At 47.1% G+C, this 11,972-nt stretch overlaps 1 protein-coding gene across 3 annotated transcripts in view; it reads left to right on the top strand.

Annotated features, from left to right (window-relative positions):
* FLVCR2 (FLVCR choline and putative heme transporter 2) overlaps positions 1 to 10,759 on the top strand; it is a 76,389-nt gene extending 65,630 nt beyond the window's left edge. For 2 of the 3 annotated variants that reach the window (XM_003824190.7, XM_024925357.4), the window contains exons 6-10: positions 1,949 to 2,059; positions 3,556 to 3,661; positions 3,783 to 3,894; positions 4,444 to 4,499; positions 8,994 to 10,759. In XM_003824190.7, coding sequence (XP_003824238.2) covers positions 1,949 to 2,059; positions 3,556 to 3,661; positions 3,783 to 3,894; positions 4,444 to 4,499; positions 8,994 to 9,062 — 454 coding nt within the window. In that variant the 3' untranslated portion in view covers positions 9,063 to 10,759. The remainder of the gene's footprint in view (positions 1 to 1,948; positions 2,060 to 3,555; positions 3,662 to 3,782; positions 3,895 to 4,443; positions 4,500 to 8,993) is intronic. The other variant, XM_055097305.2, reaches the window with a different exon arrangement.
* The last annotated feature ends 1,213 nt before the right edge of the window (positions 10,760 to 11,972 follow it).

Raw genomic sequence — 11,972 nt, forward strand, 5'->3', positions numbered from 1 at the left:
ATGTGTAAAGAAAAGCTTTAAAGATTTTGGCCAGGTGCGGTGGCTCACGCCTGTAATCCCAGCACTTTGGGAGGCGGAGGCGGGCAGATCATGAGGTCAGGAGATCGAGACCACCCTGGCTAACACAGTGAAACCCTGTCTCTACTAAACAAACTACAACAAACATTAGCCAGGCGTGGTGGCGGGCGCCTGTAGTCCCAGCTGCTTGGGAGGCTGAGGCAGGAGAATGGTGAACCTGGGAGGCGGAGCTTGCAGTGAGCAGAGATCGTGCCACTGCACTCCAGCCTGGGTGACAGAGCAAGACTCCATCTCACAAAAAAAAAAAAAAAAAAAAAGAAAGAAAAGAAAAGCTTTAAAGCTTTCATCATCTGAGTCCTGATGTTCATGGTAGGGGGGCAGAGGGATGTGCAGTGCCTGTGCCCTGCCTTAGGTAGTGCAGGGAGAAGAATGCAGGTCGAATTGCAGGAGTCGGGGCTGCATCAGAGTCCTAGGTGGGCAACATGGGAAGAGAACTGCTGGAGGGGCACAGGAGGGGGTGAGACTGAAATAGAAACCAAGACTTGCTGATGGTACTCCTGAGGGGATCGACACAGGGAAATGTAACAGGGAGTGGGCGAAGATAGAGAAGGTTTCTCACATTGGCTTTGGAAGTCAAGCACTCAGTTCAGGCTGAGAGAATATTCTCTCTTAGTTCCTGCTCTCTGGAGTGGAGTAGTTCAGACTCAACAGAAAAAGCTTTGCTGGGCCAGGCGCAGTGGCTCACACCTCTAATTAGAACACTTTGGGAGGCCAAGGTGGGCAGATCACCTGAGGTCAGGAGTTTGAGACCAGCCTGGCCAACATGGCGAAACCCCATCTCTACTAGAAATACAAAAAATTAGCCACGTATGGTGGCGCATGCCTGTAATCTCAGCTACTTGGGAGGCTGAGGCAGAAGAATCGCTTGAACCCGGGAGGCAGAGGTTGCAGTGAGCTGAGATCACGCCACTGCACCCCAGCCTGTGCGACAAGAGCGAAACTCCATCTCAAAAAAAGGACAAAAAAAAAAAAAAAGAAAAGAAAAAGCTTTGCTGGGTCTGTTGGTCTGTTCAAGTAGGGACAGGAAGAACTTGTAGGTGACAGAGCGCATTGCCCAGCATTGGCATGGGTCTTGGGATAAAGCAGACAAGCAGAATTGGACAGCTTCTGGGGTAGTCCTGAATGTCACCGCCACCTCATCATGGCTGATGTTTGTCCTGTTTTTTCTTTTTTCTGGTGAGGGATGGGAGAAGGAGAAAGGGCTTTGCCCTTCTTGTCTGTGGCTAGGACATGACAAGTCAAGGGGCAGCTTGATATTGTTGAGTGGGTTCTACAGAAAGGGAACAAAGATATCGTAAGATGGCTTCATACTTTACTAGTCTTACTTACCCTTTGTAGCATTGATCATGATGTAATTAAATAATTTTTTTGTGTGATCATCACCTGTCAGTGTCCATCACCCTCATGGAGAGAAAGTTCTATGAAAGAAAATGTCCAAGAACAAAGCCAGGCCTTGGCTTTGTAAGGCCTGTAATCCCAGCACTTTAGCAGGCCAAGGCAGGTGGAGCACTTGAGGTCAGGAGTTCGAGACCAGCCTGGCCAACACGGCAAAACACCGTCTCTATGAAAAATACAAAAATTAGCCAGGCGTGATGCGCACAACTGTCCCAGCTACTCAGCAGGCTGAGGCACAAGAATTGCTGGAGCCCAGGAGGTGGAGGTTTCAGCGAGCTGTGATCACGCCACTGCACTCCAGCCTGGGCAACAGAGCAAGACACTGTCTCTGAAAACAAAACAAAACAAAACTCCAAGAACATAGCAGAGGGCTTGACATGTGGCAGATACTTAATAGATGCTTGTGGAATAAATGAATGAATGAGCCTATTAAAGTCAGAAGTGTTTGATTCAATTTCTTTGCCTCTACTTGTAGAGAGACAACCCTGGTAGTCTATATCATGACACTGGTGGGCATGGTGGTGTACACGTTTACCTTGAACCTGGGACACCTGTGGGTAGTGTTCATCACTGCTGGCACAATGGGGTAAGTTTCACCTCTGGCTGATTTATTAGAAAATACCATGCCATGGCTCCCAGAGCTTCCAGCATCCTAGAATGCAATATTGATGCCTTTGCTGCCTTCTCACTGACCTCAGGAGATATGGACATGGTGCCCAGGGGTCTCGGTAATACTTGTAGTAGTTCCAAAGGCAGCCTGGGCTGTCTGTTCTTTTGGGATGGAATGAAGCATGAAGCACACCCTTCGCGACCTCTTGGAGGCTAGAACCTGTTCAGAGTCTTTTTCAGTTTTGCCTGGACAACATGGGATTGTGGAAAGTACACAGGGCTTGGAACCAGAGACTCTGGGTCCTGGTCTCAGTTTTGCTGCTGCCTACCTGTTAGACCATGGGCACAGCACTTAACCATTCTGAGCCTCAATTTCCTCATCTGTAAAGAAAGATAATAGTGGCCTGCCTTGTCGAGTTGTTGGACAGATTGAGAAAGATAATAGATATGAAAGCATCAAGAAGCATTGTGAAAATGTAAGAAATTAAAGTTGCCAGGTGCGGTGGCTTAACGCCTGTAATCCCAGCACTTTGGGAGTCCAAGGCAGGCAGATCACAAGGTCAGGAGTTCAAGACCAGCCTGGCCAATATGGTGATACCGCGTCTCTACTAAAAAATACAAAAATTAGCCAGGCATGGTGGCACACACCTGTAGTCCCAGCTACTTGGGAGGCTGAGGCAGGAGAATCGCTGGCACCTGGGAGGCGGAAGTTGCAGTGAGCCAAGATCGAACCACTGCACTCCAGCCTGGGAGACAGAGTGAGACTCCGTCTCAAAAAAAAAACAAAAGGAGAAATTAAAGTTGGAATTTTCTAGACCTGTTGTATGAGAAAACATAGGAAACAATACCTCTTTCACAGGAGTCTTTGTTCAGCTCTGCTTCCCAGTTATTTTCCTATGGGCAGTATATGAGTGTTTGTGTGTGTGTGTGTGTGTGTGTATGTGTGTGTGTCTGTATGTGCATGTGAAAGAGAGAAAGAGGGAGAGAGCATGTGCTGGCACTCAGTCCTCAGCTGGTTCCTGTCTGGATGGAAATAAGGAGGACTCTAAGCTCCTCCTTCTAGGTCCCAGAGAGCCACGGAGATGCTGCTCAATATCCAGGAAGTTCCCACTCCCAGCACAGGGCCTGTGTACCCAGGACATAGTCTCTCAGCTGAAGGTTGAACACACCAGGCATCCTTGCCCCTTCTGTAAATGCTGACTCTGGCTGTCACTGATGGCAAGATGGAGAAGCAGCAAGGGATCCCAGAGGCCTGCTGAGCACAAGGTCTCCCTGTGAACTTCTTCCTGGCCTTCAGGGGTGCCTGTCTCCTTGGTATGATCACATAGAGGATGCCCAGATCATTAGAGGGCCTAGTATGTCTTGGTGGGAAGAAACAAAACAGCAAAGGGAGTCCTAGGGGAGGAGGTGGGCTCCCCATCCTTCTTGTTCTGGAAGTTCTTCATCCTCTTGTTTCTCTGGTCTGGACTTCAGCTTCTTTATGACTGGCTATCTCCCACTGGGATTTGAGTTTGCTGTGGAGCTCACGTACCCAGAATCAGAAGGCATCTCCTCCGGCCTCCTCAACATATCTGCACAGGTAGAGCTCATATTTCCTGTTTGTTTCCTGGCTGGGAAGGCATTGCATCATGGCAGCTCAGTTCTTCCTCATGAGTTAGTTGACTGGGCCCTTGTTTCCTATCTTCTTTATGCCTTTCCAGGTATTTGGGATCATCTTTACCATCTCCCAGGGCCAGATTATTGACAACTATGGAACCAAGCCTGGGAACATCTTCCTGTGTGTGTTCCTTACTCTTGGAGCAGCCCTCACTGGTGAGTTGGAGCCTGAGGGCAAGATGAGGCTCAGGTTGGCCATTTGGGACCCTAGCGTCTCGATGGAGCAACAGATAGGGAGTACGTACGTAGGGGGACAGATGGAAGGGTTTGTTGGGGAATCTGTTGGGAGGCAGCACATTCTTTTGGTAGAATGAGCATGGGTTTTGGAGCCAGAAGACTCGTGTTGGAATCCCAGACTGTGACAATGACTTCCATAGCTATTGACCTTGGATAAGTGGACCAACCTCTGGGAACCTCAGTTTTTAATCTGTAAAATGAGGATTGTTGTGATGATTAGAGCAATGTGTGCAAAGTCCATGATCCATAAGTGAAGGCCACTGTCATTGTTGGCTTCTGCCTGTCAGGGACGGCAGTGATCCTCGGGCTCTCTCAAATTGGCTGATGGTGCCCTCAGTCACCAGCTCTCTTGACTATCTGAAGTAAGTTTGGGATACCTGTGACCCTTAGGAAATGAAGGTTTCTTCTCTCGGATGAACGTGATAACTATGTTTTTGTCTCTCTTCCTTCTCAATCTATCAACCTTAGCATTCATTAAGGCAGATCTCCGGAGACAGAAAGCAAACAAAGAAACTCTTGAGAACGTGAGTATGTGGGAGCTTTGTGGGGCTGAGATCGGGGTCCAAGGATTTTGATGAGGATGTGGCAACATAGATGGGGCAGGGAGAACTCCCACAGGGACTGGTTTTGTCATAGCTGGGAGACCAGCTCATCACTTACACATGGCATCCTAAGACTTTCCTCAGTGGGCATCTTTGGCATTGCTTTCTTGCTACCCTTTCTTGGACTCTTCTCCCACTTCCTGCCCTCTTTCTGGAGCCCCCGGCCTCATCCCCAGAGTGTGTCACCGTTGTCACAGTCTGCTGAACAGCACCCCTGACTGGATCTTGAGCCGAGTCCTGAGGCTCTGGCTCCACTGTTTTCAGCCTGGGGTCAGTGGCTGGGGAGGAAGGGGAAGCCTGGCTCCACCACTCTGTCATGGCAGTGGTGGCCCTAAGGCTGTGACTCTCCTGGCATGTGACAACTCCTTAGGCAGGGCCATGGGGACGGAGCCAAAGAATTGCCAGTAGGGCTCTGAAAGGACAAGTCAGGAAGCAGGAGCTGGCGAGGTAGGAGAGGAGAGGACCAGGAGTATGACCTGGAACAGAAAAGTGTTTTCCATCTGTTCTAACTAGCCGGGAACCACTTTAAACAAAATATTAGGTATCAAATCTGAGTGATGATGAAAGGAATTTCAAATCTGAGAAAGAGTAAAGGTAAGATATTTCTTCAAAAATTAAAAAAAACTTATAGAGGTAATACATGCTTTTTGTAGAATAAGTAAAAAATACAGAAAAGTGTACAAAATTTAAAAATCATCCTGTAATTTCATCATTTAGAGATGAGATGCCTTTTTTGCATTGATTGCTGCATGTCTGTATCCACTTATAATATATACGTGGATATATGAATGTGTGTATATAAATGCATATTTTTAAACAGAAATAAAACTGCTTTTTTCACTTATTGCAAGCACTTTATCAGGCAGCTAGTCTCTTACAACATACTTTTTTTTTTTTTGAGACACAGTCTTGCTCTGTCACCTAGGCTGGAATGCAGTGGTGCAATCTCAGCTCACTGCAGCCTCTGCCTCCCGGATTCAAGTGATTCTCATGCCTCAGTCTCCCAGGTAGCTGGGATTGCAGGTGCACGCCACTATGCCCAGCTAATGTTTGTATTTTTAGTAGAGACAGGGTTTCACCATGTTGGCCAGTCTGGTCTCAAACTCCTGACCTCAAATGACCCACCAACCTTGGCCTCCCAAAGTGCTGGGATTACAGGAGTGAGCCACTGTACCTGGCCTACAACATACTTTTAATGCCTGCATAGTATTCCTTTATACGGATAAGCCATGATTTATTTAGCAATTTTCCTGTCTGTGGACATTAAGGTTGTTTTGAATTGTTACAAATAATATTGTGATTAATATGTTGGAAGCTGAATCTTTGTGCATGTTCTCAAGTACCATATTTCCTGGAGAAATGGATTAATGGTCATGCCCATTTCAAAGACTTTGGTATGTGTTGCTAAACTGTCCTCTAGAAAGGTACTTTGAGTACTAGCAATTTCTATTGCTAGGCAGTCATATGAGCGCCAACACGGAGTATTTTTCATTTTGAAAAATCTTCGCCAATTTTCTAAGGCAAGAGATATCTGTAAGGGATATTTTTAGTGTTTGAAGGATCTGTGTTGGCAGATAGATGATAATCTTTAGGTCTTTACTATTTGTCTTTTGCTATTACGTTCTAGAGTTGGCAGGCAGCAGCAGAAAAGCATGTGGAAGAAGGAGCCTAGAACAGGAAATTCACTGGGGAGACAGGGAAGGCCTTTCAGCAGGAATGACATTCTTTAGTTCTGTGTCAGGGCCATAGTATGGCCACTGTGGAGATGGATTTTTCACCCACACTGTGTACAAGGGGACATAATGATTTGGTACACTGGCCGGGCGCGATGGCTCACGCCTATAATCCCAGTACTTTGGGAGGCCAAGGTGGGCGGATCAGGAGTTTGAGACCAGCCTGGCCAACATGGTGAAATACTATCTCTACTAAAAATACAAAAATTAGCCAGGCTAGTGTCGCACGCTTGTAATCCCAGCTACTCGGGAGGTGGAGGTTGCAGTAAGCTGAGATCGTGCCACTGCACTCCAGCCTGGGTGACAGAGCAAGACTCCATCTTGAAAAAAAAAAAGAGAGAGAGAAATGATTTGGTACACTTGGGTAAATATATGTATAGCGAGTCTGGGAAAAGGTGCCTAGTGAAAGGTATCAGTTTGGAACGTGACGTATTATGTCAAGTGACATGAGATTTCGCTGTGTTGACTTTATAACCTGTGTTTATGTTGGCAGACATAGGCAAACAAAGAAAATAAAAATCGCCTATAATCCTGCTTCCCAGAGATAACCTAGTAGCATTTCCAGTGTTGTAATCTATGGACATGCTTGTGTATATTTTGTTTTCTACCCTGCTTATTTACTTAGTATAGCTTGATAACATTTCTACACTGTTACATTATACCACAACCTCATGTCTACTGTGTATTTCCATCTCACTCAATATTTCAGTTGTTCCACTATTTCATTATTCTTGCAGCCAGCTCTTTGTGCACATGGACCAGGTTTGTTAATTATGGTTACAATTGTTGGCTCAGTCTCTTTTGAGTGTGGGGTGCTGGAAATAGCGCTGAGTAGGAATAACAGCCTTAGGTTCCAATAAATGGTGCTCACCTGTCTTGTGTCCCTGGATAATTCACTATGTGTCTGTAGACCTCCCTGGCACCTGTGGCAGCATGGTATTATGGGGGGTCAAAGTCATGCTGAGACTGACACCAGCAAGGAAGCCAGGGCCATCACAGAGCAGCCCTCCTCTGGAGCCATGACATTACACACCCCATGGCAGCCGGTGTAACTCAGAGACCTGCAGACAAATTCATTGTCAGAGTCAGGTGAAGACGGGGCACACGGCAGATCTGGCCAGACCTGCTCTTTCTAATCAGTGAGATGTACAGTTTAGGGAAAAAGAGATGGGACTTCTGGGACAGGGTAATGATTGACCTTGACTATGAACATCTTACTGGTTTGGGTTTCCATTTTTCTTCTAGCACATAGACAGTAGTTGCACTTCTGTCTCCACTAACTTGTTTCCCGTTTGTGATTGTGATTTCGAGGTGATGGCTTTGGAGGAGGCGGGCGTGGGGTGTGTGTGTGTGTGTGTGTGTCAGAGAGAGAGGGGAGACTAAGTGACTGAAATAGGCTGTTAGTTTCCTGAATGATGGCTCCTCATGGCTGAGGCTGACTTGATGCCAAGTGTTAGCAAGATTGAGAATGGGAAGGTTGGATTCTACAGCTGTCTCCATTGCCACAAACAGGCACTGAGACACTCCCTGGGGAAGAAAGCACCATTTGTCCACTTGACATTGGCTTCTGTCTTAGCCCTGTGCATGTCCTCTAGGCCTTGAGTAGTGTTGGCTGTGTGGTGCTGCACCTGTGCCCAAGGCCTTCTTGTGAATCAGAAGAACCCTTGAGGTCACAGACAAAGTACTTCTTAAAACAGTAGACAAAGGCCCAGGTTGGCAGTATGTACCTAGGGGCCCCACAGGATAGTTTCCAGGCCTTGTTTAATTCCAAACTCACCTAAAAAGTGTGACTTAGAAGACTTTCCTGTAAATGAATCCTGTGCCATCCCTGCCCTAGAAAGCTAAAGCCATTGAGCTTACATATGCAATTATGCATGCTGCTTTGGCATCTACTGCATGTTCATTATGATAGTATTCCTCAGCTGGGCGCGGTGGGTCACGCCTGTAATCCCAGCACTTTGGGAGGCCAAGGTGAGTGGGTCACCTGAGGTCAGGAGTTCGAGACCAGCCTGGCCAACATGGTGAAAACCTGTTTGTACTAAAAATACAAAAATTAACTGGGCATGGTGGTGGGCACCTATAATCCCAGCTACTTGGGAGGCTGAGGCAGGAGAATCACTTGAACCTGGGAGGCGGAGTTTGCAGTGAGCCGAGATCGCGCCATTGCACTCCAGCCTGGGCAGCAAAGTGAGACTCCATCTCAAAAAAAAAAAAAAAAAAAAGTATTCCTCATCCTGGGGCTGCCTCCAAGTGGGGGTTGTTGGAAATTCCAAGGGAATCACAGACCTGGCACCTTGGACAGTGATTTGATGGTTAGTTGAGGTGAGTTTTCAGCTGTCAGAATGTGGAGGGAAAAGGGGCTTTGCTTCTGTTTCAGTCCCGAGAGTGAGCCTCAAAGAGTGGCACTCGGAGCTGGATCATTTGTGGTGGCCTTGGCATCATAGAAAGCTTGCCCCTTTTTCCCTCTGATGACCTCATGATGTTGGGTGGTGTGTGTTTGTGGGTGCATTTATGGCAGGGGCTGGTTGCTTCTTTTCTTGTTCTCTTTCTTGGCTCTCTGGGATGTTGAGTGGCCCCCGGCTCTTGTATTCCCCACTGATTAGTCATGGCCAGGCAGCTGCTCCAGCCAGGGTGGAGTGCTGTGCCTTTACCCACAGCACTGCCTGTTCGTTTTGCTTTATAGAAACTCCAAGAGGAGGAGGAGAGCAACACCAGCAAAGTGCCCACTGCTGTGTCAGAGGATCATCTCTGAGAGGAAGGTGGTGACAACTCAGGGAACACGAACACCCCACCTTTTCCTTCAGCACAGCTCTCACTGCCAGCACAAAGGGCTTCGCTAGAGATGTTTTTGGAGGGAATCAGTGGGACTATTTGTGGCATGGATGGCCTATTCCTCCTAGAACCCACGTAAGAGCTTGGATGATTTAGTTGGAGAAAATTGCACCTATCACCAAATGCAAATTTGATTCCCACCTCCACCCCCTTTTAGGTTATGGGAGTTGGTGTTGGGACAGGGTGGCAGAGAATATTGGAGTCAATCCTAGCTTGGTCTCTTGCCTTCCCTCTTTTCTTCCATCCATCATGGACAATGCCTGCAAAATTTTCACAGGAAGAAAGCCTATTCAGGATATTAACTTGAAATTTCCAGTGTCCTAAGAGCCTCTCATGAAGCCCAGTTCTAATAAGTGGCAAGCTGCTCTGCCGGGGTCATCTCCTGGGTCATCGGACTGATTGCTCAAGTTCTGCAGGAGAGGAAGCACCATTAGAACAACTCCATCGGAACAGCTCCACCGGGACTTGTGGGCCTGAATTTTCCTGGCCTAATGGGTCTGTCTCCAAACCCTCTTTCCTAAGAGCTGAGCAAACCAACCATAATAAACTTGACAAAAGACTTTGTTGTGGCCATGACAGAGATACCTACTCAGGAGGGCTACCTACCTAGGTGTGATCGTGCCGGGGGCTACCTTCTGAGTATACTTGTGGAAGCCCATATTTGGGAACTCGGGTAGCTTGAGTTGGGAATGGGAAGGTTCTTTTTTACAGAAGTACTTCCCCAGGGACTTCTGTGTGTCACAGTCACCTCTGATGCCTTTATCTTGATGTTGCATTGGGAATCTCAGCCATCAGCCCAAGTGCTTGTTTTATTCCAAGGCAGGGTAATCCCCGTCAACTTACTCTAACCTTTGCTGAAAACTAATCTTGATTCATTCCACTCTGAAAATCCAAAGGTGCTTCTGAGAGATAAGAGGGAAGGGGTAGAAGGAAAGGTGCCCCTTGAAATGGGAATTGAGTCTGTTAGAATTAAAAGCTTATCTCACCTCTGCTGGGGACAGTATTTGCACCACCAACCCCTCTCCTCACCTGCTTTGAGCGATAATCTTTATCAGATATTCTAAACTTAAAGGGATTCCCTTTAAACCACCTCAAGCTGATCTTTCCCATCTAGCCTGCTGTTTGGCTGTACTCGTGGGCTTTGGTAATATCTCCTAAAAATGAGGTTTTGGTAATTTTTCCTATGCATTGGGCAACTGTGATCGTGACCACTGTGCTGTCTTGCTCCAGCCACTGCCCTGGCCTCAGCATATCAGGGCAGCCTGTGCTGGCTGCAATACTGTGGTGCTTGGGCCACTGCCTGAGAGGAGCCAGGTTTGTGTGTGTCTGCATGTGTGTGTGTGTGTGTGTTTGTACAGATTCGAGCAATGGATGCAAGGAACATGCTGTATGTAATAGAAGAAAGAAGTCCACGTTTTCGGCAGAAGTAGTGAGTCAGTGTGGAAGAGAGGTGAGGGTGTGCTTTACTTTTTGATAAAGAGAAAGATGTTTACTCATCAACCCTTCAAAAGGTATTAACAAAATGTTTACCAAACCTATTGCCTTATTTTAAAAACATAATTTGTGTTTTCTATTTGTAAGATCTGACATTTCGAGGCAATAAAAACTTCTCAGACAGTGGTCTGCCTTATCATTCAGTGGGGCAGAGATGGCTCTTAGAAGTCCCTGCAAGACTGTCACACATTCCTGAGGCTCCTGTCTTAGGTGTGGGGAAGGGCTGGGCTGGGGCGGGGGAGTGTGAGGCTAGAGAAGCAGCAACTGTGGTCTTCCACAGGAGCATCTCACTGTTGCCAGACCTTACCATCTGGGAGGGATATTTTTTAAAGACAAGGCTGTAAAGGTTACTGTTTGCCTACATGGAGGGACTGCAACTCAACATCCAGCACGTGACCCTGACCTCTTTCCATGCTGTGTACGCGCTGGAATGTGAGTGACTGCTGATGAGAGAGTCCACTGTTGTTTCTGGCTCTGCCTCAAAGGGTGGTTGAAATGTTTGTTCTCTGATTACCTCAGCCATGCACCAGCTTGCTGTGGCTGGGGCCCATGGCTCAGTCCCAGCAGCTGCAGTCTTGCGTTACCATTTTTCTTCCTAACTGTCCAACGTCCTGTTACTCATCCCTCCCCAGTTGTGATCACCTTGTGCATGTTACTTGAATTTGCTGCTACTATCTGTGTTCTGTACATTCTTTCCATAGAGAGTTGTACTGTGCCTGTGGTATTCTAGAATCGTATTTATAGCAATTCTTAGCTGGGGAGGAACAATATTATGAGTCTATTTTAAATAATCTAGGAAGGGACCCAAGCCTGGGCTGTTAAGAAATCTAATATCCACAGTGTCTGCTAAATACTCTAACTATACATCTCTTTAGATCCTTTGGGACCCTGCCTTTACTAATCTGGAATCACTTTTTTTTTTTTTTTTTTGAGATGGTGTCTTTTTCTGTCGCCAGGCTGGAGTGCAGTGGCGCGATCTTGGCTCACTGCAACCTCCGCCTCCCTGGTTCAAGCAATTCTCCTGTCTCAGCCTCCCAAGTAGCTGGGACTACAGGCACACGCCACCACGCCCAGCTAATTTTTGTACTTTTAGTAGAGATGGGGTTTCACCATGTTGGCCAGGATGGTCTCGATCTTTTGACCTCATGATCTGCCCGCCTCAGCTTCCCAAAAGTGCTGGGATTACAGGCGTGAGCCACCACACCCGGCCAGGGAACCACATTTCCATGACACATGCTCAGAGGACCTAAATCATCCAATGTTTTCATTCACTCCTTTCATAAGGTCTTCATGTGGATCTGTGTTCAAACAGTAACTGTCATCACTGCTTTTTTAC

Source organism: Pan paniscus, chromosome 15 (assembly GCF_029289425.2).
Source record: "Pan paniscus chromosome 15, NHGRI_mPanPan1-v2.0_pri, whole genome shotgun sequence".
NCBI lineage: Eukaryota > Metazoa > Chordata > Mammalia > Primates > Hominidae > Pan > Pan paniscus.